At 38.5% G+C, this 27,744-nt stretch overlaps 3 protein-coding genes across 3 annotated transcripts; 1 reads left to right on the top strand and 2 right to left on the bottom strand.

Moving 5' to 3' along the window:
• Window positions 1–521: 521 nt before the first annotated feature.
• On the bottom strand, window positions 522–19,686 carry LOC149010026 (pre-mRNA-splicing factor). Its single transcript, XM_089160575.1, has 9 exons — window positions 19,655–19,686; window positions 19,516–19,576; window positions 19,273–19,352; window positions 12,323–12,470; window positions 6,494–7,426; window positions 6,162–6,338; window positions 2,883–2,974; window positions 2,655–2,723; window positions 522–2,509 (listed from the first exon to the last, which is right to left on the bottom strand). Exons 3-9 carry the CDS (start codon window positions 19,294–19,296, stop codon window positions 2,165–2,167), a joined length of 1,788 nt encoding a protein of 595 aa, XP_089016701.1. The 5' UTR covers window positions 19,297–19,352; window positions 19,516–19,576; window positions 19,655–19,686; the 3' UTR covers window positions 522–2,164.
• LOC149010027 (protein MIZU-KUSSEI 1-like) lies at window positions 1,450–2,150 on the top strand. Its single transcript, XM_089162391.1, has 2 exons — window positions 1,450–2,062; window positions 2,113–2,150. Exons 1-2 carry the CDS (start codon window positions 1,450–1,452, stop codon window positions 2,148–2,150), a joined length of 651 nt encoding a protein of 216 aa, XP_089018517.1.
• A 5,282-nt stretch (window positions 19,687–24,968) lies between the features above and the next one.
• On the bottom strand, window positions 24,969–27,182 carry LOC149010025 (heat stress transcription factor B-4-like). The gene is made up of 2 exons (XM_089162820.1): window positions 26,656–27,182; window positions 24,969–26,159 (listed from the first exon to the last, which is right to left on the bottom strand). Exons 1-2 carry the CDS (start codon window positions 26,902–26,904, stop codon window positions 25,584–25,586), a joined length of 825 nt encoding a protein of 274 aa, XP_089018946.1. The 5' UTR covers window positions 26,905–27,182; the 3' UTR covers window positions 24,969–25,583.
• Window positions 27,183–27,744: the final 562 nt, after the last annotated feature.

Here is a 27,744-nt window from a genome sequence, read left to right as displayed (position 1 = left end):
TAATCTAAAACAATTAGCATTTAGTGCGTTTTAGGTGAAAAGTCTCTCAACATCAAACCTTTTCCATGTTGAGATACTTTGAATGGAAAAGTATTGGAGATAAAAGCATGCTCAAGGCTAACATCATTTGTTTATCACTCTTTTCTTCTCTCGAGTAGTTGGGTTTCATCCCATTTAATTGATTGGATACTTGATTTTCACTTAGGACTTGCTACCCCCACAGTATCAGGATGTTCACCTAACACCATCCACACAAAGTTATTCATTTCCTCTGATCAAATAGAGTTACAGAGAACCTTCTTCCTTCTATATGAAAAATAAGACAGGAGTGACAGTTTACCAACTTGTAGTGTTCGATACATCTCTTAAACATCGTTTGTTTGCTAAATTTGAAGTGGGTAGGAAAAAATAAAGGAAAATAATAAAATTAAAACCCACATTTGAAACTTTTCCAATGCTTTTCTGTATGTTAGCATGGATTTGCTTGTCAAATGAGTGACCGTTTACCAACCCATAGTGTTCGATGCATCTCTCACTGATACCTTTATGTCAGCATGGATTTGCTCCGAACCATCAAACTCTTCTCCCTGTCTTGGAGCAAAGATGCCTCAAATCTAACATCGATTTCAAAACAATAATCCAATCAACCTAAAAACTCTTCATATGCAACCCAATTTCCCCACTCCAATACATATAGCTATGCTTACTAGTGAAGGCCTTCGACCCCTATACTGAAAACAGGCAAGACAGTAAATAACCTGAGAGAGACATTTGTTGTCATGTTTCACAAAGGGAAACAGTTGTAGGGGATCAAAAGTAGAAAAGGTTTCTTTCGGGCGCCAAGCAAAATAAACCGCTAGAGAGAGAGAGAGAGAGAAAGAGGGGCAAGACTTGAATGCTGAATGCACACCAGGAAAGGAAAGAGAGAAGAAGTTGCTACTTTCGCCAGTAGAGCAGTTGACCTAACATACCATTTGACAACCATGCTGTAAACGTTGGAGAACCATGGCAAGAGCACCTTGATCACACACTCAAAATTCTTCGTGGAATGTACTGCCAGGAGACATGCTTGGATTTGAATAAGATTATAACAGACAAGATGACGACAGACCCACTCAAAGTCCAAAGTCCCCGGCACGTCTGGCTGGAGAAAATATCTCTAATGGTTTCATTTCAAGCAGAGCAACAACCGAACCTCACCCCTCGTCTCTAAGCAACCTTCCTAGCACTCCAGAAATATTAATAAGCTTGACTTTTATAGCTAAAGCCGTATTCTTTCCCATACTAAGATAATTAAAGGAGATAAACTAATTAAAACCTGAAGTCAACAGCCACAAAACGTGGAACCCATAACATTCCCTCTTCAAAAACATCCCCTCTTCTGCAAATGCTCCCCCACATCACAAGTTTCAGCAGCAATAATCCCATCTTAAACTAGCACTGCCAGAAATGCCAGATCGAAAAGCTCAGGATCTGCAACAGCGGCAGCAGTCCCGGCCAACAAGTCCACTTGTGAGTCCGCTAACAATGCCATCACCTTCCCGTCCTCCTCTTCAACAGCCTTCAAAGAAGAGCAAGTCATCTAAACCAGGAAAACTCTACAGACAAGTCCGTTCTCTGTTCAGGCAATTCCCCATCATCACCCCATGCAAGATGCCTGTTCCTCTACAAAGCAACAAGCCCCAAAATGGTCATATACAGGGAGGAACCAGAATGACAGGAACCCTCTATGGCTACCGAAAAGCTCGTGTTAACCTGGCCATCCAGGAAAATCCAAGGTGCCTTCCCATGTTAATACTTGAGCTAGGGGTCCCCACAGGGAAGCTCCTCCAAGAGATGGGATCAGGCCTCATGAGAATGACGCTTGAGTGTGAGAAGCAAGGGCCCGAGAAGATAAAGCTCATCGACGAACGTGTCTGGACTATGTACTGCAATGGTCGCAAGGTCGGGTATGGAACAAAAAAGGAGCCAACTGACGAAGACTTGAATGTTATGCAGATGCTTCATGCCGTGTCAATGGGAGGTGGTGTGCTACCTACAGAGACCGCAGACATGGCTGACGGTGAGCTCACCTACATGCGAGCCAACTTTGAACGAGTGATTGGAAACAAGGACTCAGAAACATTTTACGTGATGAACCCAGATGGTAATACCGGTCCTGAACTCAGCATATTTTTTGTAAGGATCTGACTTTTAACCAAATGGCAAGAAGTACATTTTCAGATGAAGCATAATCCAAGATCAAACACAAATACAAAATAATGGAACCAAACATCTTTGTTCGAATAGAGAAAGGAGCAGCAAAGACAGCTACAGCCCCAATCCAACAGTGCGACCATCTCTTCGTCGAAGTCCAGCAGTATAATGCTTCTCCAAATCCAGCTCGAGTTCCTTCTGCTTTTCTGATTGTAGAATCCCACTTCCATCTTTCTCTTCGGGATTCTGCTCCTGCTTTGCATCTCCCTTTACACCCTACAATTGGCCATAGGTACCAAGGCAACCTCAGACTCTAAAACAGTGTCAGTAGGGGTTGAGAAATTCTGACAGGAACATGTAATTCAAGAAATAAGGCAGCATGTAGATATTTTACCATCTGTTGTAGACATCTCTGACCATCATCACAACTAGATTAAACTAAAGGAAGCGGTAATTACCATGAGTTTGTTGAATTTTTCCTGTCGCTCTCGGTCTGAAAACAGTGGCAAACCCCAACGATTCCCAGACTGCAATATTTTAAGGGCAAAACAAAGAGAAAGCAAGTAGATTAGCCGACCCTGTTTAGTTGGGCTAAGGCTTCTTGTTGTCGTAGAAAACAACTAGATGACTGTTAAACCAACATTTTAATGGATAAGAAGACTGAAGGACAAATTTCTTACACATACCTCTTCACTAGCAGTATTTTTTTTGTTCCCCCACAACAATTTCTTCTTTTGATCCGCAGACATGTATCCACTACCAATTAGATTCCTGTTTACTGTGATACATATATTGCTGAACATCAGTCAACGCATTGAAGGGCTGACAGCATTACAAGGCTACATGACAAAAAGCTAGGCAATATGTCTTTTTTTCGTAAACAAAAGCTAGGCAACTGCTGTCTTCTGGTAAGACATTCACTAAACTGAAGCCTATAGATGGAATAAGGCATCAACCAACAGCAGAAACAATTTCAATATTCATAACCGTCAGAATAGTCATCATGCAAGTAACATCCACCAATCATTTACCAGGGTGGGGAAAAACATCCACCAACTGCAGACAGGATATTGAGGGCCTACATTATTTTCCATACAGACAAGACGTATCATTGTTAAAATATGAAACTGCAAAACGCATACCGCACTAGAATATAGGTCTTCCATAAAAGTAAATGTTCCTGATCTGCATTATTCGTCATAACATGCTACTTAAAAATACTCCTTAATGTGCAGATAACCATTAACCAATGCTTTAAAAGTTGGAACCATAATCCGATCCTCCTCTGTATGATAAACTTAATTACCTTCAATCAAATAAGACATTCTCAGCAATTCCCAACTTGAACCATCAAGATTGCAGGGATCAGAACTGTTGATGAACCTAAACTAGAAATGGATATCCCATACAAAGTTCTAAAGAGTTATATGTACAATATCAGCATAAAAATCTACAAACATCATAAAATACCAATGACTTCCACTTGATTGCTATCAACTGACAGCCAATTCTTTCAATCTTTAGTGAGGGTAGAATTTAAGCAAATTGTAACTTCCAAACCCCGGAATTAGACTTCCAAAGAGTCTGATCTGCAGAGCATAACTCCAAGAACAACATAGGGATATGAAACTGATAACAGAGTTGAGAATAGAGTGGAACTAAATAAAAAGAATATATGAGTGGAATTAATAGAATTCAGAAATCAAAACTCAGGAACTTGAAGAAATATATTAGAAATTACAAAATTATCAGAACATAGTAGAACAGATAAGAAGAAAGCTGAACTATCAATAAATAACGATCAGACAGCATCAGACTCAGGTCAAGTCCTCTTAGCTTGTCAAAGAAATCAGATACTAATTCTCAGAATCTAAAATAAGAAATAGGGTGATACAGTCAAAAGCTAGCATGTAAGAAACAGTGCAGGGGTAACAGTTACTGAAAACTGAAGTACTAAAATCAGATTATAAAGAAACTACAAATAACAAAAATTAACTACCAACTTTGAAGGCAAACTTTCGACACAGGAGAGATGAATGGTTTAATAACAAAGGAAATAGCTAAAACAGCCTTTAGCCTACTAAGGTGTGATCTAGAGTACTGAATTGAACAACCTGAAGAAATTGAACTGGAAAAGAAAGAAGGATGGGATTGGAGAACAGGACTTCACCAGTGAGAATGGACACTTGAATCCACGAAAGGTATTCAACTCAAGTTGGCTATGTATTGCAGGTCCAGCACCTAATTAGGCCTTTTTGCCTAGGAAATAACCTTTGGCTGATTGATATATTTGGCCTACTCTAATCCTGAATCCCTTTACTGAACAAGAAAAATGAATTACCAGATAAGAAAAAGTTCTCAACAACACAGCATTGTCCATTACAAGATAAAGCAAAGCTATAACTTAACATGTACTGACTATAAAGAGCACCAGCAGCAATGAGGGATTGCTCAATATTACTAACTCAATCAGAGAGCCTCATGTAGTGAAGTGACTGTTTACATAGAACTGTAAATAGGACAAAGAAAACCCAAAACTGGATAATATGAAGAAAGAACTTGGGAACTCGGAACCAACTAGTAAAACCACCAACTGCAGGAAAACAGAAAAACTTTGAATATTATTGCTGGGTTCATATGTTTACATTATAACATTAAAACCTGACTCCTAAAACGGCATACAGATTACACAAAACACCCACCACTGAGGGGTCTGGAAAGATCAGAAATTCAGAATATATGTACACTTACCCCTTGCTTCACAAAGAGGTTGTTTCCTGGCTTGAACCCATAACCACTTGGTAACCAAAGAAAACCTAACTCCTACTATGACTAAAATTAGCCAAACCCAGCCGACTAGAATGACAAATAAACTACAAACAGCAGCAAAGCAGTTTCACAACTGAACCGGCAATAACTTGTAGAGAAATCCTAGCATAACTGAGATATCTACCAACTCTGGAACTCTCATCATCAGTATAACTAAAATAAAAAACTGAGCATAACTAAGACATCAATTAAATATGGAACTCCTATTACCGGTATAACTAAAATAGAAGACTGAAACCAATCAATTAACTCTGGAACTCTTATCACTGGTATAACTAAGACAAACGACAGAATCCGACCCTGCATATACCTGAGGTCCCAAAACTACCCTAACTACACCAGATTATGCCTCTTATTGCAATATTTTGAGAAGTTCCAAGGGGGTCTTCCTAGTATGTCATCATAATTGAAGTAGCGCTTAATATGTCTCTAGAGAGACAGCTTCTCCTGCATCATGTTAATCAAACCACTATCCAGTACGCCTCTAGAGAGATCAGCTGGTAGTGCTGCATCACTTATCCCTCGAGGCAGAAAGCCAATGAAAGAAACTGCGAGCTTCATATGTAAAATAACTAGTCAGTGAAGGGAGCATGCATAAATCAGCTGTACAGAAACCTATAAAGCCAAAAGTAGGATCAAGGATAAGTAAGAAAGACACATGAGTACACAGGTGGGACTTTGTTGAGCATTTGACACATTAAACAGCTTACGTAGAAATGGAGTCACAAGTGGCAGGGGTCGGGAGTCTGTAAACTATGAGAATATTAGCAAAAAGAGGGAACCAGAATTATGAGTTCCCCCCCCCCCCCCCCCCCCCAAAAAAAAAAAAAAACCAATATATCCAGATAATTGTATCAGGCTGGCTACTGCTCTCACCAATGGGATATCTCAAACCATATTTGCATCTCAAAGGATTAATAAATAAATTGAAACCTAGCTCAATATTAAGTGTAATGCAAGATGAATCAGCATGTATAAGGTACCATAATATTCAACTACACAGTTCAAACTTATGTAGGTAAACCACAAAAGTAAGATGAAGAAAATATTATTATTAAGTAAAATGGGAAAGAAAGAATTACAATCAAATGATTCATAAGGAATCTATGGTTTAAAAGAGCAGAGGTATCCCATACCAAGTTCTGCTGCTTTCATAGCTGCAACTTTTGCGGCATTTAGATCAGTAGTTGCTTCAACCTCACCAACTGAAGAGTGAGAGCGTTCTTGAATCACTTTATCAGTAGTCTCCAGAACTTGTTTTGAACTTGAAGGAGGTGGCCCTTCATCCAGTTCAGATGTAATGGATTTTGTAACTATTTGACATCATAATAATAATCAAGAGCAGGTGAACACACAACACACAAATAGTTTTAACCCAAAAAAAATAAGAAGCATAAATTAAGACAGGAAAATGCATCAAATTAAAAGGCTATGGAACTCCTAACCCTTCCAAAACCAAAGGTTTTACCTGAATCAGAAAGCTTTTGCTTGTTGAGTGAAGAATCTTGATCCAGAATTTGGCCACTGGTTTTATCTTTAACTTGTTCATGTCTCCCATCTCGTTTTCTGTAACCCGAAGAATGTGTATAATCATTTTCAAGGTGCTCCTCCTGTTCTCTATCATATTGTTCCTTATGTTTTTCTGGTTCTCTGTCATCAAACTTCCTCTTTTTGGTTGCAAAATCTTTTTGTCCATCAAGTTCCTTTGGGTTGAGGGTTTCTCTAACACGATCACCACCACTGTCCCTTCCTGTAGAAGAATCTTTTTCATAACCTCTAGATTCTTCAAAGGAGGATGTGCGATCATTCTTATGGTCTCTTGAGCTCCTTTTGTGGTCTTTATAATCATCCCAACCGCCTCTGTCCCTACCATGTCTATCACGATCCCCGCTTCTCTCTTCGATGTTTGAACTAGAATGTCTCCGACCAGATATAGCTCTATCAGATGATGATTCCTTACTGCTATATTTCTGACGCTCTAGATCTGTGTTTACTTTCCCCTTGTCCTTATTGCTACGGCCCACATCCTCCAGTCTATCCCGGGAATATTTATCCACATGATGTCTATAATCTCTTGACCTGTCATACTCACTTTCATATCTCATATGATCAGAACGACTGCTCCGACTTGTTTCCCGACCAGAGCGCGATGACAATCTCTGATAGTCTCCATCCCCCTCAGTAGAATTTTTGTGATGTCTGTTATGGTCATCGTGTCGACTTCCATGATACTGTCTATTATGGTCTCTGCATGAGTCACCATCTTTCCCATGCCGATTTACACCAGCATCCCTATCTAAATACCTCCTCTCATCCTTCTTTCTACGTCGATCATCAGATGTTTTTGAGGTATCCTCCCTGGAATTAATTGGACTGCGGCTTCTCCCACGCAGAGGACTTCCTGTAAAACATGAAAGTCAATAAAAAGCACAACATTATGGATACTCTGTTTATGGATCAGTAAGAGGAAAGTTTTGACATTGAATGTCCATGCCTAGTAACTTTTACTTCCATCATTCTATTGGATAATGCAGCATAAGCAATGAAGGTACCCATTATCCTGACATTGTTTCACACTAAGAACATGGATCCTTCCTTGAGAAAATATTCATCAAGAGTTACACTTTATACAAACAAAAAAGCCAAACAGTACCATCGCAAGAGGGATGGACCAGGCCAAATCTAAGTTGTGTTGGGTCAGACCTTACAGTCGGAAACTCCAGTCAAGATGGATCAGGATTACCAATTAATACATCTGTGCTGAAAACAAGATCAACTGGTCCAAGTTTTCTAACCATAAGAACCAGCCTCTTGAAAAACCCTAATTCCCAAAACCTATTAGAAACCCTATAACTCTTGAACTATCAGAATGTAATGTCTCTCACACAAAAGAGGACAGCGTTAGGTTATTTTTATATTAATGACAACATGCAGATAATGTCCCCACCATTGTTAGGAGAGTTAACTATGACAAAAGGAAACTACGGTGGATGTTCCTAAAGCCCCCACAAACCCCAGGCTGCAGAATGCAGGCTGAGTTTGGACCAACGAGAAAGAAGAAATCAATTCACAAGAATATGGGCAAGTTGATATTTGGAAGAAAGAAAGCGAACTTGGAGAGCCTTACGAGCGACAACATCGCAAACAATATGGAAATCCATCTCAACATGCCAAGTGCAAGCATGAAATACCGGATTGGTGGTGAAATAAGTGGCCCCAAGATTATCACACCACAAAACCGAGTGACAAACTCCACAAGGTTCCCACTGAGGAAATTGGTCTCTCACTCTCGGAATCGTAATTCTGGAATTCGGTATTCTCATTGTGATTGCTTTTCGTCACAACGGTTGACTTTTTACAGTAGTTCTCAGAGTCCTTCTGGTTATGGTTTTCTAAGTCTTTGAATTCCAGTGTCAGATCTGCAACCACTGGGGTCAAGCGGATGGTTTTTGCTAAAATTGATGACTCTGTCGATATTCCCTCCTCTGAGTCGCCTGCTGTGGTTCACGCTCTTGTTTTTGGTTACGATCTGTCTTATTCCTCTGGCTCCTTAAAGGTTGGCATCTGGATTCTGGCACATCGCATCATCTCACCTCTGATCTGAGTTCCTTATAGCTTCATTCTCCGTATCATGGACTGGACTCTCTGGGCAATGGCTCAGGTTTGGCTATTGTCAAGATACCATGTCAGAATGCACGTGTCACACAGAAGAGGAGAATAGTCATATGTATATTAATGATAATATACAGATTACAGACAATGTCTTAACTATGGTTACGAGTCTTAACTATGATTGAAGGAAACTAAGGTGGATGTTCATTAACACAAACCAACCATCCAAATCCTACACAACTTTTAAGACCATCATTTATACCAGACACACTAGATTCAATCCTAGTTTTGTCCCATTCTAAGCCCTAAAAACCCAAAAATCCTCTCTCTGAAGTTTCATCGCATATCAAGATTAAAATTCAACTTTCCTTCCATACCAACCCACTCAGTGATGTTGCCCTACATTAAATAGGATCAATTAGGGGCCAGTCTTCCAAGATCTCAATTCAAAAGTTGGGGTAGGGTTTTCAGATTTCAGCGGTAGTTGACTAGGGTAACAAGAAAATAGGTTATGGTTGAAACTCATATTTCATAAATAAAAACCTTTACGTAATGGTATACGGGGATGATTCCTAAAGTTTCAGAGTGTATATCTAATTTTGAATTATGGCTTTTTTGGGAGCATGAAGATAGAAAGGAAAAAAGGGAATTTAGAAGGTTAGAAGAAGAATCTTGGGATGGGGTTATTCAGCTCAGTACTGACTTAAAGAACAGCAGGTGGAATGATTGAAGAAGACCTTGATCATGTAAAATTTCCAGCAATAAGACGGTAAAAAACCGGATAAGAGAGAGAAAAAAGGTGGTGAAGATGTTCACACAACTATGCTATGCCATTGTACTTCACTAGTAGCAATAAATAAAACTTAAAATTGAATTCATCAATTCATGCCTCAACTCAGCAATTACATCTATATCTATATCCACATCCACATTGGCTGACCCAGAACTCAACTTAGAAATTGACTTTAAAATAGACTAGGATTACTGTTCAAGTGATCAGTAACTTTAGGATTCCTGGACATTCTAAAAGACATTGAAATAAATAACTCTATCTGCCTGCCGAGAGTCTTGTCAATTATTCATCCAAGAAAAAGAACTCTTATCTACCTATCAGTTATCCTAATCTAACTCAAACACTCAACTATTAATTTCGCACACCCACTTTCGATGTCACCTTTGTGCTTGATTTCAGCCAATTATGACAAAAAATAATAAAGACTAAAGCCCAAATCTAACCTAGACCAAAATCGGGTGATGCAGAATTGAAGACATATTTAAGAAAGAAGAAGCCCATTGGATCAGGCCTATCAAAGGCCTAAAGCTATCACCCAAATCAGCCCATGCCTTTCATGGGCTAGGACTATTTTAGTGGGTTAAAGTTAGCCCACATATGTTGAACTTCATAGTCTAGACCTAAGCCCAAGTCTAGATTTTGAAAAGTCAATAAAAGGAGCTGTGGTTTGAAAATAAAAGAACTCATTGTCAAAGGAGTTTTCCTTTGTCAAAGAGTTAGGTAGTAGTCGAGCTATTAATAGGTAGGTGGTGTTAGCTAGTAGTTGGATGTTACCATTAATGCTTATGTCTCTTTAGAATGCTATATGAAGAGACTTATGTAAGAAGTGAAGGACAACTCATTTATTGAAATCAAATTGCTTTGTTATCATTCCTTTTCTATGGAGACTCCTTGTATTTGATCAAGGTAGGTTGGTGTTTGATCCAATTGATCCACCTTGCGGTGTGAAGCCCGAGTGTAACATTTTTATTCTCAATTCCTTCATATTGTCCTTTCAATTTCTTCATCATAGTTTTGCCCCTGTTTGAAGATCTATTCAGTCCGTATTGTTATGCTATTATCCTTATAATACCACTTTAGTTTCAGCCCTCTTTCACATCTAAATTCTGTTTCATCTTAAGTCTATCAAATATGAACTTGATTCTCTGTGAAAAGTCCTATTTGGCTACTGTTTTGATCAATCAAATACAGTACTACATTAGGCCAAATATAAACCAAGCCTTAAATTGATCATGCGTTACTGGGATCCCTTTTACCAGAAAATCATATACAACACAAAACAATGACCCATTTAAACCTTATTACAAGACCCCACCTACCCATCTCATACACCCTAGAACCTATAACTCATTTGTCCCACAAGCTGGTTCTGATAAGTTTATTTGGCTCTCTTCAGTTGAAGCTACAACAGAATTCTATTCCACCAAGGAACTGACTTCGTTATTAGTATTAGTATTTATATTTTAACAAAGCATTTGCATATGTAAATCTGCTTAAGCCTTTATTACCCCATCAGTTCAAGGATAATATTACACTGTTATTTGCTATATTTGAATTCAATAGAGCTGCACCTTGGGAAGTTATGAGAGAGTTTGGAACTCCATTGCTGCAAGGTCTGGGACCTTCTCATCACAGAGACTGCTAAGCATTGCTCTAGAGAACCACCATACAAGTAAGCGTTGAAAGTTACTTAAGCAGGAAATTCAAACCCATCCAACACCCCCTCTCCCCACAAAAAAAAACAAGAGGAAGAAAGAAGTGGGGCTGTTGGACGACCTTAGCTGCAAATTTGCCAAGCAAGAAAAGCCCCCAATCCCCTTTCTTTTCCTCCTTTGTTTTCTAATTCCGCTTTTGGAGACCCCATTAAGGATCCACCTACAGCCCACATACAGCGTTGGAATGCACAAAATTCAACCCACAGGACATATCATAACCTACACTCATTCTACCTGCTGCCCCATCTAACCACAATAGAAGTCTAACCCCAACTACCTTAAACCTGCAACTACATCTTTCTTATAATCTGTCCAGTAGATTTAGGTCTCCTTCTAGGGGAACTATCTTCTAAACATCAACTTTTTTTTTACCCTAAGCTCAGCACCCAACTCCCATTAAACCCCCCATTGACCTGCTGTTCCTATTTTCTCTTTAACAACCGTCATTTTTAGGACTCATCGAACCATCAGAATTGACTGAAATTCACCAGACCTTCCCTAGACCTGCATATAATTCCTTTAAAGCCCCTTCCACATCCGAATGCCAGCTCACTATGGACCGTAAAACAGTCGCTCCAACCATGAAACCACAAACTTAGTACACACTGATTTGAAGATCTAAGCATTAGGTCTCATTCAATTGAAGCTACATCAAGAACTCCCAATAAAGGTTAAAGCCCTGTTAACTGAAGGTAGAAGATGACTTCAATCGTTAATCCAATTTAGCACCCTCTTTGTTTTATTACCCCTTAATACCCCTGCCTTCTGTTCCTTATTCTCTTGTCATTTTATTTTGTCTTGTTCCAATTTTATGCCCTAAAAACAAATCTTATTCCCCACCATATCTTATACCTATGTAGACTACCAAATTACCCTTCTAAAATTCTCCTTTATTATGACACTGACAGCCTATTATCAAATTCTAATTATTTAGCATTCTGTAATTGCCCCTATGAACCTCAAGATATTTACAATTCCGCATCTTGTGCCCATAAATTGAGGTATCTAGTAATCCATCACTCAGTAGCATCTAGGAACTTACCAAACACACACAAACAATTAAAAGGCAATATCTCAAAGTACTAAGAGCGCAACAGAATCCTCTTTCAAGTACGCTCAGCTGGCACCATAATACAAAAAAGAAGAGCCAAAAAAAGTGCTATAAAGACAAACCAACCTCCGGATGAAGATGAAGCTGATCCACTAGGAGAATGACGCCGATATTTCCTATTAACTGCATCATTAGAAGGCTTACGAAATGATGGTCTTGCATCAGCTTTATCTGGGGACTTTGACTGCAAGTTTGATTCCATGGAGTTGGACACCTGAACAAAATGCAAGACGCACGACAATGAAAATTAAAAATATGCATTTGCATGCTAAAAAGCAAGTACATCATGTGTATGTTTGTGGTGCCACATCAAAGACACAACTTTCCAACCATCAATTCTTTTGTTTTGTAACAGTTCCTAATAGAAGATCTGAATGCTTTTTCCGGCAACTTCAAAAGTATAACATTGATCATCATGGAAATTTATTATTCAGAATTTCAATTAATTCTCATACACTTGCTGATGCAATTTGACTAATTTGTAGACCAATGCATACAACTGAAAATAAAAACCTAGTTAATTATGACAGAAGGAAGTTACTAAAATGAGTGATTCCTCAATGTTTCCTGAATCTAGGATAACCAACAATCTTGAAACCCCTGCTGCTCCTGGTTCAACTTCAGCATTGAGCATGAATTGTTCCACCATGCTAACCACCAACAGGTGGTAAATTTTATGTAATGAAAATTACACGAACAATGATGAAGTATAACAGAGGTGACAGGTCAGCCTTTGCAGCACCAATGACAATATTCCTAAGATCCAAACAATCACTTGAGCCAAAGCACTGTTCTCTACCATAATCCCCTAATCAGCGATCTGACCGACAGAAAATAAACGTTCAATCCCATTACCGTCACCGTTGCAAAAAAGAATCATTTGGTAAATTACAGGCTTAGTACCACATTTATATTAACCTCACATGAAAGATTTCTATAACACCCTCCTGAACCTAAAAGGGCCCAACAATATAGAAACTCCTTTTGGCACTGGAAATTAAAACTTCAGGACTGAGCATGATATGCTTTACTGGGTTCGTCATCTTCATATGGAGAACGAACATGATCAACCAACACTTACAGCAGAAAATCCAACAGTCTGAAGATCAGAACTGTAAGATTCTCTTGTGAATTTCACAATAAATACATAATTGGTGTAGTCTTCTCTAATCTATGCCTTGATGGGTTCAATATTTAAGTATTGACAGGAATTTCAACCCTAGTCAAATGGCAAAGAAACATTGTTCATTTTAGTGGAGGAAACCAAATCATGGGAGAGACCTCAATTCACATGCCGTTATTGTTTCAGCAATTCAATTTTATTTTTTTTAATTAAACATCACCTCAAATTGAATTATATAAGCCTGGTTCAATCATCAATGTAATGCATACCAATACAGCCAGCCAAATATTAAAGGGCTGTATTTGAGTAATGAGTAATATCGGCACATACAACTTGAAACAGATCAATATGGTCCATACACAATGATCCACGTCAATATGGCCATCAAAATCCCATGCAACTATTAGATTTGACATAAGAGTCATTTAGCTGGAAAAGGGGAAAGAGCCCACAACCAAGACTTTTAAAACTTGCATTTAAAGTTCTTTCAGAAAATTGGAGTTGCAGGTCCTAATCTACAGTGATTCAAGAGGTGCTACAAAAACTTTTGCATTATTCAACTAGCTGAAACCAGAGGTTGATGGAGATTTCACACAAAAGTAAAGGCTGGAAATCTTGATCTTTGTGTTTAAATCATCATTCTTATCTTTTTCAAAGCCGAAGTAGTTGAAGCATCAAACTTATAATTTGAAGATTTGCACTAAACCAATAAAAGTGTCTTGTCTCGTTATACCTTGTTCTCTATTTTAGCGTCCATGCATGATATATGCAGGTATATAACTTATTTATATTGTTTCTGGCTCCATCCATGTGTATCTTGACCATTTCCAGTCAACAATGTAAATTACTTCTTCTTCTTTTTATTTACTGACTGATGGATGACCTGACTATTTTGACAGGATAGTAGGACAATAAGTTAGCGCATAGGAGATACAATCAGCAGCCACACTGATTCATTAAAACTAAAATAATTTAATCATCCTTTTTTTTTTTTTTTTGGTTGCCAACCCTAGTTTCCAAGGCTTTGCCCTGACTAATCCGGTGTTCGACCCGGGTCGACACCTGGCTGTGGTGGGTGAGTCTCCTAGCGGGGATTTTTTGCATCCACAAGAGATTGCAACCTTCCAACAGAAGATATGCCCCAACACACATACTTGGTATATAAAGTTCATATCCGACTAATCCATACCAAATTCCATAGAAAAAGAAACTTTTTTTCATGAATAAATATTAAATTACTGAAAAGCAACAACAAAGAGAGCATATAAAAGGGGGGGAAAGCGAGGGGGGTGTGGAGACCAGTCAAGGAAGGGATTGGAGAGAGGAGTTGAGACTCCAAGAATTAACAATCAGCCTATTTCTGGAGAATCAACAACTGGGAGATGGGGAAGAGAGAGAAGTCTCGAAGAAACATCAAAAGATATGGAATTCCAAGTCATAACTCGAGATCGGGATTTGGAAGTCCATCTTCTCATGTTACGCTCCCACCATAAATGGTAGACTGTAGCGGCAAAGACAAGCTTACCCACTTGGTCGCAGATAGTGGCATCGGCTTAGCTTCTCAGGATCCAATTCCAATCGCGGGCAAAGCCAAAAGAACGTCGCAATCAGGGCCAAATGGAGGCCAGGGCTAAGGTCCAAATGGAGCGGGAGAGTGGGGAAGAGAAGAGAAGGTGGTTAAGGTCCTCTAAACTATTTCAACAAAGGGTGCAATTGGGCTAGCAGGGAGAGCGAGGTTGAGGGCTCTCCAAAGGGCGAGGGAGTGGCGAGGGATATGGCCTTTGAACTAGACAAAGGAGGCCCAGGGGAAAGGGATCTAACCAACCTGAGGCAATGGTGGAAGTTTTGGTATGGGAGTGAAGCCATATAATGTACTCAGAGGCATGGGATGAGAGGGGGGGGAGTTCCATACCTGTGTGAGACAAGGGTGGGGGGGGGGGGGGGACCAAGAGCCATTAGAGATAAAGGAGGAGAGGGGGATATATTTTGGGACACAGGAGCCATAGATAGCTCTACGGCCAAGGAGAGTGAACAAAATACCCATCGGATGCCAGGGGTCAAGCCAAAAGGAGGTGGAGGTGCCACAGGATATGAGAATAGAAATGGCGGAAAGAGCTCGGCCCCGGAGAAGCATTAGCTTTCTCCATATCCAAGAGGGGTTGGTGGGGAGAGGGACGGTCCAAATGGAATCCAATTTAAGAAGATAGGAATAGACCCAGGAGACCCAAATGGAATCATGAATTCATGATTAGAGGCGATCTTCCAGATGAGTTTCATGAGGCAAGCTAGATTTACATCAAGAATACGGCGAATTCCAAGACCCCTTCAGATTTGGGACGACAAATGGCCATCCAACTAATAGGGAGAAGGAAGAGCTTGCAATAAACCTCAAATGAAGTGGGAAACCACCGTCTTCCTATTTCATAAAGTTCCACCTATCTTATAACCTATATGATGCCGTTCTCACACAAAATGGAAGGCCAAGGCTAGGAAAAGACTTTACGTTGCTACCAGCACCTCGTGCTGCTTCCCAGCAGCAAATAATTAGTTATCTTCAATGATTTCAGCATTGTTTGATTGGGCAGTGGCAAATTAGTAATTCTGCCCAATCAGAGGCTAATTATGTCTTATTTGAGTCAGCTTTTAAGCTTCAATGAAGGCCCAAAATTTGGATCCTAATCCGTGCATCGGTCTGGGTTAAAAAGACCTAATTAGTAGTTTATTTTTTTGTTTACCTAGTCTAAGACGGTTAGAAGTTAGTTAGGAGTTTCAATATGAGTAGAACTCTCTACCTGATTGTTGGGAGCTCCATTGCCATCAGAATTCCAGATTTTTTTGTTATAAGTAGCCTATCCCACTCGATGGAAGACTACCCATGGTGAGAGATCTCGCCACTCAAGAAAAGCGAGATCTCGGTTGAGATCTACCAAAAAAATGGCGGTAGTCTCGGTGGGTTTTAGGGCTCTGGTTGGGCTGAAACTTAGTATTTAGCCTATTTAAGGCCTTCTGAACACATTGGTGGCCTTAGATTTGTGAGAAAATAACCCTAACTATGTCTCCAAAGTCGACCCTATGTGTAAAACTGAAATTCTGTGAAATGCAAGGTTAGAGACTTAGTCTTAGTTTCTTAGAGTCTTAGAGAGTCAGAGAGACAGAGACAACATGTAATATTGTAATGTAAAGATATCAAGTAATTCAAGTTAATGAGTTATCATTTATCAACTATCAAGTATCAAATACAATAACATTACACATCAAGTATTCAAGTCAACAAGTGATCAAAGTTCAAACTATCAAAGATTCAAAGTAATAAATTGTTAAATACTTAAATGTCTTCAAAATTTTACAACCATAAGAATTAAGAAGATTACAACTTACAACTTACAAGACTAAGAGTCTAAGACTAAGAATGTCAAAACTCAAAATTACAACTTACAACTTACAAGACTAAGACTAAGAGTATGACTGTATGAGTATCACTCAGCATTCTGCATCAATTGATTTTGAACGGTGGCCACATATGACTCCCAAGTCAATCCATCACTAAAGTATGTCACATATCGGTTTATATGGAACTGATATGTCTCCATTTCAGAATACTGGAGGAATAGCACTCTAGGATAACCGTCAATCGTGGGTGGGTGAAAGAGCCATTGTTGTTGTTGTAGTTCATATTGTTGTTGAGTATCTGGGTAGGGGTTTCTAAACCACTCAGTTAACAACCCACTTTCACTCCCATATGTGTACTCTCCAGGTTGAGTATCTTGTTGTTGTTGTTCATATTGTTGTTGAAATATGCTTGAATTTTTTGTTGTAGATGAGTTGATGATGTTGCTATGTTGAGTTCCCAACAAATTCTGGCAAAAAATCGAGTTTTCCGGCCAAATTTGGGCTTCCAACGAGATAGAGGAGAGAGAGAGGCTCGAGAGAGGCGAGATATGGCTCTCTCGAGCGAGACAGGGGCTTTAAAAAGCCCCTAAAGTGTGGAAAAAAGACCCGTTAGCGAGATCTCGCGAGATGGGCAAGATCTCGAGCGAGATCTGCAATCTCGCAGATCTCACCAGAGATCTCGTCTCGCTATTGGAAAAAAGCGAGATATCTCGCGAGATCTCGGCGAGATCTCCCACCATGACTACCTCACTCAGATTATCAAAGAAGTTTTTCATATTTCAGTCCCCTTTGTGAGAGTTTGCTGCTGCACAATATTTTGTTCAATTAGGTAGGTCCAAGATTGAAAAACCACTAAGGTCCAAGGTAAGCTGAAGTGCAATTCATTGCTGTGGCTAAAAGAACAGCCATCTACAACTCTATCTCCATTTGGATCAAAGCATCTACAAGCTCTCCCCCTTCCCCCACCCCAAAATAAAATAAATCCAGGTACTTAGTAGATGACCACATCCCACCTTCTCCATTCAGCTATACTTTCCATCCAAACCATCACTAGGTTCGATCCCTTCTTTTCCGCCCAAAATCAAGAACCTTCAGATGTCATTAAACAGCCATCACATTCACCCCAAAACTACAGCTACTTTAAACTCCATTCCCCTTACATTTAATCCCATAGCAGCCCTAAACAACCAGCCCAACTCTCAATACACCCTTCTTGATTTTCACCCCCTTCTCCCTCCACAATAAAGATTTTCCATCCAATTTTGAAGAAATTTGGTGAGCATCTCTTAGGCAACCAGCACAATATTTAATCCAAGTTTCATTCTATTAAGTCCCCAGAACCTAACTCAAGAAATCCATCCCATATCCCATCTTGAGTCTTATTTCTCGAACCTCTTGAAACCTAACCTAATCCCTTTGGACCTAATCCAAACCACTCCCTACACATCAGTAACAATATCCTTCGCAACCGGAGGTTTGGAAAAGATCAGCAGTTCAAACTCAATTTTAATCCCCACCCATAGGCCATCCCATGGCTGCAACCAAAATCACTCTAAGCCTTTATTTTTGGGGCATGGCGTCAAGCCTAACTTAAGATCTTGGAAAGCATGGCTCTCATTGAATTGAGGCTAAATCTCTATGTTGAATCTCCTTTAACAAACCACATGATCAATCCCCCTGTTAATCACACATTTAAACCCCATGTTTAATGTAAATAATTCTTCTCAAATAAGATTGAATACTTGCTTTCTCCCATTGTGACTAACAAAAGGTTCCTACAACTCCAGGTACAGACATCCCTCGAAAATCTCCCCAGATTATATCTCCACTCCATATGATCAGATTTGCCCTGTAATTTACAAAAGGTCATATGCTATAGCACATACAGCTATTTGACCTGTGATTCTCATAATGATTAACTCACCTAACATTCACACAACAATGACCGTTAACTATTGAAGCACTGAATTCATCCAAAGCCACCAAAGTGATGACATGATCTTTATATAAGAATATCAAAGGGCCATACACTAAAACCATTTTACACATGACATGGAATTTCAATCCCCTAGAGAAATTACAATCACCTGAAGGACACAAAAGAGGAGACCAGACGCTTCATTTAAGCCAAATTAGACTTGTAAGTAGGAAAACCAAGCGTGTGCTCCAGACAAATACCAGGGAAATACCTAGCCCTTTACTAGGTTGCTGAGAAAAAATCAGGATATCAAATGGGTAACTGCAAATGCTATCCTCCTTTAAGCCCTTCCATTTGATACTACCCACAAAAATGGCCCAAGAAAGATAACGTCCAACTTTCAACTATGCCTCTACGTTTATATCCAAAATGAGATTTCCATTATTCATTTGGTGGAGTCAATAACACAGCACTAGTTTAACTAACACAAAATTTCAGTCGGGTATTGAACAAGTGACAAGTATGAATGAAACAGGGAGGTAAACTTTTGAAAAAAAGAAAAAAAAAAATAGAGAAGAACAATACACTCAGAAATAGAATGATGAACATATCAACGGATACAACATCCTCGTAAGATTTAACAATAAGCTCCTTGCGAAAGTTAACTGGTAAGAAGAGAGTCGGCAACAACCTACTTCAGCCTTCCCGGATTATAAAAAAATTAAGACAATTCACTTCCAACAATTTTCTAACTATTGGATTGCATTCAGAATTTCAAACCTAATAAGATATTTTTTCGCGTTAGTAGAGTTCGGTTTTCCATCTTACCTGAATTAGTAACCAGAGCGAAAGCAAACCAGATCCAATTAGCTTCTTCAGCGAACAAACCCTAGAAATTGATTCAATCAATCATTCAGAAGGACCAAGTAAAGGATGGAATGGAAATTCGTGATATTAAACTATATACCTTCAAAGGTCCAGAAAAATGGAGCCAAAATGACAAACCCTACAGGGTTCCCTGCGTGACACCGAGAGAGAGGGGAGATTTTTTTATCGACTTTGTGTTTCTACTTGGGGACGTCAGATTCATATAAGACCACGTGTCAAATTTAACGAGCTAAATCACAAGGATCCCCCGTACTTCTATCCTTTACAGGAGATCGTTTACCACGGTTGTGTTTGATTACCGACATAAAAACAATGAAAGCCTTCTGCTTATTTTTCATTTTTGAGAGAATTACCTATACATACCCCTGGGATTGTGAGTTATTATTATATTCACATTGGTATGAATTTTTTTATATTACATTTTCATGACACTCTATATGTTTCAAATTATCTATCAACCCATTCCACCCAAAAAAAGGAAAAAATTATATATCAACTCATAACACTTGTTGGAATGTTATGTATATTAAATTATCGCATTACCCTTCTTTATGTTTGGTAGAAGTATGGATTGATGGAAATAAAATAAAAAATAAAAAATAAAAGAGAAAAAGGAATTGAATCGAGATGTTAAATAACATATTGGGTAAAATTGAGTGTTTTACCGGTACCTTACTTGTGTTGGGTGAAATCTTTGTCTATCCACTTGAGTAGAAAACATTATTGTTAACTACTTTCAACAAAACAAAAAATTGTTCATTATTAGTTATTAAGTTTTCTCGGACTTACGGTTAATATTGACTTTAAAATTATTTTATTGCCCTTAAGGTGTGTAATATGCCCCCATCCCTCTCACTCACATTCAAGGTGTGACATCTCGATGAGATGTTGCGTTTCTCTGATTGTCGAAACAGCGAAATCTTTGCAAGGTTTCGCCAATTTAAACGATAATTTGTTTAGTTTGAAAATCAGAATACAAAAATTGAAGATAATGGGAAAACCCACATTAATTACTCTACACGTGGAATTTCACTCAACCCATTTCCATCCAGTTACTCATACAATCCCAAGAGAAGATATTTCTTTTCTTTTCCAAGTGGGTTGCACGCGTCACTTGCATGTGAGAATTGGGATAAGCTTGAATCAAACTTAATTGTGAAGTCTTTATATCTTCATCTTCACTTAGGTTTTAAATGGAATAAAAAGAAGTGATATAGGCGGTGGTTCCGGTGATTCAGAGTTTCAAATTTAGGCGGTAATTCCAGCGTTGAGAGAAGAGAAGAAGTGAAGAACAATAAAAGGGTTTCGGGCATATTTCGTACCTTTTAAATCTAGATTTTGCTGTTGAAGTTTGAGTTGTAGAGTTTAATTTTTTTTGAGCTCATCGTCTTCTTATTCTTCTTTCAATTCTTCAATTCTTCAATCTTTTACATCAAATCAAGGATTTTATTGGTAATAGAAGTGTTGTATATGTAAACAGGGGTATACTTGTCTTTTTACTTTAACTTGGGACTGGGTTTGTCTTATGGGTTAATTTGAGGGGCAAAGTGGTCTTTTCAGCCTTATGTTTATATACCATGTATTTGGGGGTTTAGGGCATCAATTCAGTTGCTTGCTCATACGATTCTCTCATCTTCTCTCACTCGTTCTCTCTGGTTCTTGCTCTCGGTTTTGAGAGTGGTCCTTCGATTGTGCCCTAATTCTTCATCTTGGGTGATGCTCTAATGGAGGTTAATAGCATCTGCTATTGTCCTTTCCTATCCAATGCTTAGCACATGTTTTTGGTGTTCTTGGCTCACCTGCAGAAGGGAGATACAGCTCGGCCCGACTCCCCTTACCGGCGGCCAGTCATTCCTTGGTCTTGTGTATTCTATCTTGGACCATGTATAGAGTAAAACTTCATGATTTAGGGTTGTAACCTTGCTTTGCTATTTGATGATTGCATAGCTTGTTGAGTATTCAACTCATCATTGGATGTAGGTCTTAGGACCGAACCAAGTAACATCCTGTGTCATGCTTGGTATCTTTCTTTCTTGTTTCAATTCTGATGTGCATTTAGGTTAGATTTCTTAACAAGAAGGACTTCGATCTGTTGTTTCACTGGTAGGACATTTTTGCATGTTCATTGCCAATTTTTTCTCTTTTTGGCATTTTTCTACAATATTTAGCAATTTCCTGGTGATGTTTAATTTCGTTTTTTCGGTGCAACTTTCTGTTCAGTAGTCACCAAACTAGGCAGAATTATGCGGCACTTGGTGAATGTTTTACCTTGCTCACATTGTCCTTTTCATATCCAATCCTTAGCACATATCTTCTTCCTACGCCTAGCCTGAAACAATCCACCACACCCCTTCCCGTACCGATGACCACCGTCCCCCCTCCCCCAGCCTGAAATCAACCACCACCAAAAGCTCAACTTTATTTTAGGAAAACAAGAATTTTAGTTTTTTATATTTGAATTTCAATGCTTTCTTCAAGATTTCCGGAATTAGAGTCCATTTATTTTCTTCAATAAAATCACCATTTATGCTGAGAAGTTTCTTGATACCCATCTCTGAAATATACAGACAATGAAGAATATAAAGCGTTTCATCTCTTGCGACTTCACTATCTTCTACAATTGGAAGCCAAGAGCTCAACTGCTCCTGCGAATTCCAAATATTTTTGGTTTCTCTGGCTTTCATTGGCAATATATATGAGACTGTTTAGGCATTATTCATTTGATGTTTCGGCATTTAAACAAAGAAACCCTAATTCCAAAGAAGAAACCCCTACTGTTTGTTAGTTAACAGATTAACAAAAGAATCCTTTGTGTAGAGAATTTTGGGTTGTTGAAGACGGGAAATAACAAAAGTAGGGCAAGAGAATGAAGAGGAGACGAAAATTGAAGGATGGAGATAGAAGAGACGGGCTTCTCATAGTTGCAAAGAGATGCTGGAAATAGTTGCAGAGATTAAACGAAGGATAAGTATATATACTAATTTCTCTAAGGTCCAAAACAGAAGAAAAAATTGGCATAAACAAGGAACTTGAGTCCAAATGGAAGAAAAGATCTTGGAATTTTTGTATCTATTCAGATACATTGTTTAATCTTAATACTTGAGGTTTCAATTGGTTTGGAGTTACTGAACTGTTGTTCTTAAGCATGAAATCAGGTCGAAGGGATTGCGAAGCAACTTTCTCTTACCACAGATCATGCAAAAATCTCGTTGGAAGATGTAGGAATAAGATGGATGAAGAGAGAATTCCTTCACCCACCTAAGAGTTAAGTAGAAAAGTGACCGTGTGTTTGAGAGGATGCGGGCGCTATAGTCACATTATATACCTTAAAGCCAAAGGCAATAACATAATTTTAAATTCAAAGTTAACAGAAATGGTGAGAAAACTTAGTAGTGGGTAAGGGATAATTTTTTGTTTTGATGAAAGTGGGGTATTAGTAATTTGAAAAATAACCTTAATTACCCGGACCAACTGAACACCGTGTGTTTAGTTTGAGCGAATTTGCACTTGGAGCTCTCTTGCTCCCTTGGCTAGTCTAGTTCTCTAATTAAACTGATTGATTACCAAAAAAAAAAGAATCTGCACTTGGAGGATACAACAAGCTCTAGTCTCTCGTAAACCACTTAGTACACCTAGTAAGTAGCAAAGAATGATATTTGTTTGGATACGACCACCAGCCGACCAGCGACTACAAATGCAACTCTTCTATGATCCTCCCAACGAAGTGCACCATACCCACCTCTATCACCAAGAATGGATCAAGAGGATCAACAGGGCAAATTAATATGTTTTTTTTTTCTAAAATTGATGGACTTAAAGCAGGATAGACCTCCACACATGGCAATCCCATCATCGCTATCTTCTCCATACCCTACTTGATAGTCCGTAGCTCCAATTGAAGAATGTTGTTATCACAGATGCCCCCTACCCTCGCAAATATGATATTACCATGACTGGAAGATTAAAAACCTAAATATTACTTTTCAATTGGCTAATTTTGCATTAATTATTACTTCATTGATCTTACTGATTAGGGTATCCATTGTATTTGGTTTTCCAAAAGGTTGGTCTAAGTAACAAAAATGTTGTATTGCTAGTACTTTATTGTGGGCTAGATTAGTTTTTCTAGTTGATAATTTTAATTATCTCATCTCTTCAACTTGCTAGGGTTTTTGTGTCGACACAAAAAGGTTATCAAAGGAGCATGACATATACTAGACTCCTATGAATCCATCCTTGTCCTCCTAATGTGAAAGAACTTCTATGTTATATTTAAACAAGACAGAAAGATAGAGAGGAAACTATTTCCCTTTAAGGCAAAAAGATCAATGTTTCACATGTGACACCTAATTAAACATAGGCCCATGAAAGTAGCTAAATGGCTTCTCCCACCCTAATAATGTTTCCATGCATATTCTGATTGGTCCATGCACACTGGTCATAACCCTAGCGAGTAGAGACTCTCTATCTAGAATATTATCCTAAATCCTTATTTCACCGCACATTTAGGAAGGAAATCCATATCTACAGTAATGCCCATGTTATCCCTTTACAACACTCCAACAATAAAGAGGATTGTTGCCCTAATTTATAAATGGCAGCGTGCAGTACGTTCAAGCAACATGATAAGTATAGCAGCGGAGTATTTCACCGGCCAGCTGTTGAGCCATGTTGTGGCAGTAGTACTGGAGTAACAGTGTCATTTTGAAAATGCCGCTGTAGGCCATTTTTCTTGTAGTGAGACGGTAGATCCGTATAGGTAATAGAGTAATAAGAGAGTAGAGAATAACTTGAAAGTTGAATCGAAAGGGTAAAACCGAAGCTAGAAGAAGAAGAAGGAAACAAAATCGAGGAGGCCAGGTCAGGGTGTGAGGAGATGACAAAGAAGCGCATAACATGTACATCACAATCCCGAAGCAATCTTTGCCATCTCTTCTTTTTTCTCTCTTTAACTCTTTATTGCATCCTCTAACAGCTACTGTTTGCTCCTTTTTTGAAAAAGCCTCTCTTCTTTTTAGAAACGGAAAGAAAGAAAGAAAGCAAGAAAACAAGAGAGATTCCACATGACAAATATGTAAAACACACCCTGAAATGATTCTCCAATACTTTCCTTCTTACATTCTCTTCAACAATCATTTGTTCTTTTTCTTTTCTATATATCATGTCCTTCAATTCATTTCGTGATCAGTGGAAGCTCTCAAAGTCAGGCTTTTCAGTGTACAATGCTTCAGTCATTCCACACTACTGTATATCTTTCAATCAGAAAATTTATCGAGAGGGAGAGAGAGAGATGATTTAAAAGAATAATCTCTAAATGTAAAACTGGAGTAAGTATGAAAAGTTAGCTTCTATCTATTTTCTAATATTATATATATGATGCGTGATGATGATGATGAGTGGAGGCTCAAATCTCAAAATTTCTAGCAGACAAACCAAGGTGGTAACTCTTGGATCAATGTACCCATTAACCATTTAACTGTTTACATTTTGATTTACCAATTGATAACATGTTTGCCTGTTTTTAATTGATTAAAAAAAAACCCATCAAAATCCATGAATTTCACACTGAAGGGCAATAGAAAGACCAGGAAACTAGAATAAAGTCAGGGTTTTAATCACTTGGAGCTTAATAATAAGGTAAACATTTCATTAATTCCAACTTAGTTGGTCCAAGATACCATTAAGGAAAGCGAATCCTGCTAGTTTTCCAATTTCCAAAATTGATCTTTATGATCATCATCACCCTTTATATTCCTGTGTTCTTCGTATTGACGTCGGCCCACCATAATATTTGTTGTCCCTGATCTCCAAAACCAAGCAGAATTTCATGCAAAGATCAAAGATTCTAAATTCGAGGAATGAAGAAAGAGAACAAAAATTTCCTAATGTTAATGATTCTGATGTTGAAACATTTTTGCTTACTCTAATTAAAGCTCTAATCTTCACTTACTATTTACAATGCTTCCCTTATGAGTGGACAAGATTTTACTGATGAATGCGATCTCTCCTCATGATTCTTCATTATCTATCTTTCCTGTGTGGAGCCTCTTCTTGCCACGGAGAGGGACCCCAAATAGCTTGACAGTGTCATTGGATTCCTCAGTTAAAGTCACTGAACAGCTTCCTGAACCACGAACTTGGAAGGTTTGAAGGCCATAAGGAGTTTGATGATGCTGAGGAGAATCCACTTCTGCCACCTTATAAGCTCCTGGATTAATGGATCTTTGATCTGCTGGCACCGGTTTAACATGGTTTTGAAGGAAGTAGATAATGTCATTGTAGAGCTTCTTCATGTGTGTCAGTTCCGATAAGAGCATGAAATTCTTCTTTCTCAGTCTCTGGTTATCCTCGGTGAGAACTGACAAAACTTCAGCTTCTCCTTTTGGTGATGGTAATGGATGAGATTCAATCCAACAGCCACTTTCATCTGGATGAAGGAATTGGGGTGGCGGTTGGTCAAAGTAGTGTTGGTGATGTTGTTGTGTGGTCTTCCTTCTGTGGATCTCTGACAACAAATGCTTCTCTCCTTTTCTGAAGAGCTCATTTGCAAACTCCCATCTATCTGCAACTATCTTCTTAAATCCCTGCATATATATATAATAAATGAGGAAAAAGGAAAGAAAAAGGGAGAGAAAAGAAAATCTTTTTTCAAGATAATCATTTAAAGACCAGGTTTGATTTCCAAACTCCAAGAACTAGGTCAAGAACCTTCTTCCTTGGAAGAACAGAAATATAATTTCTTTTTCATAAAAAAACCCCTTTTCCCACCCAAAAAAAAAATTCTCTGAATGTTCTAAAGGAAATCCATATGAGAAAAGTTCTCCAAATGAAATGATTCTGGACAACTTTACTCGACGAAGTGAAAAACAAGTATATACGGCTTTGATTACGATCCCAGTAAGTGTCTTCTCTATCAATATTAGTCATTAACATAAGCAACACCAAGGCCTTTACAATTCAAACTGCATGAGAGGTTCCAACACCCGTATTCATGCAAGCAGAGAGAGAGAGAGAGAGAGAGAGAGAGAGAAGTAACTCATATATCAAGAAGAAAAGGATGGAGGGGTTTGAGATGCTTACATAAGTATTAAGCTGCCTAACGAAGCTTGAGAAGTTATTGTGTTTGAAGTAGTTTGGGAGAAGATCCCTTGCAAACTCTGGTGGTCTCCAAACTACAAAAGTGGTTTCATCTTCACCCCAAGAGACAATGTGGTCCGTGCGAGGATCATCAACAAGCTGGTAGGTCTTAGTCAGGAAAGGTGCAGGAACTGGCTTGTGAGAATCCACAGACAACACCATCTCCTCACACCTCTCTACAGTGAACTCCATATCAAACAAAGCAGCAAGAAGAAAGGAAAGAGGCTTTGTTCTTCCCTTCTACTTCCACTGCTCCTGATGACTCCACCTACCTGCACCCACTTAAAGATGTAATACAACACCCCCTCTCTCACTCTTATTCATTACAGATTTCTAACTTTAAGAAACAGAAACATATGACACTATCACTAAAACAAAAGCTAATAGTTCTCTCTCTCCTCTCTCTCTCTCTCTCTCTCTCTCTCTCTCTTTCTGTGTGAGTTTTGTAACTTTAAGAAACGTATGCCTTATCAGCAAAAATACTGGGTTGTTCCAAGTTTACTATTTTGAGATCCCATAGGTTATTAATATCTATTGATGGATCTACAAGTGTAGTGATAGTGGTTGGTCGCCCTTTTCAATCCCTATACTAAATTGGGGCCCACTTATGCGTTGATCTTAACCATTCAATTTCTACAAGATATGGGTTTAAAAGAAAAAGGCTTATATGCATGAGAGCATTTCCAAACTTTATGATTTGATCTGAGCTACCATTTTCTTTCTCATGGGTTTAAGAGAAATTGGTGGAATATATTTATGAAATTGAAAGAACATTCTTCTAATCTTTTCATATATTTAATGACCTTTCTAAATTCCAAGGCATACCCGTGAGTGAGATGGTATGGGAAAGAACTTCAGTGGGAGGAACAATTTATTTATCCTCTGAGAGATATACTTTTCTAGTGAAAAATCGTTTTCTATTTACCTTCTCTGTCATTTCTCTGTATGATGGGTTGCCAAAGCTGTTCTTTTCCATAAATAATTAAATATCATTTTATCTTCTACTACTGTAAAGATATTTTTAATCCCTAG

Source organism: Hakea prostrata, chromosome 7, assembly GCF_041222555.1.
Source record: "Hakea prostrata isolate BN-2017 chromosome 7, UWA_Hpros_2, whole genome shotgun sequence".
NCBI classification, from domain to species: Eukaryota; Viridiplantae; Streptophyta; class Magnoliopsida; order Proteales; family Proteaceae; genus Hakea; species Hakea prostrata.
Note: the sequence above shows the minus strand (reverse complement) of the source record. Positions and strands in the feature narration are given on the sequence as shown.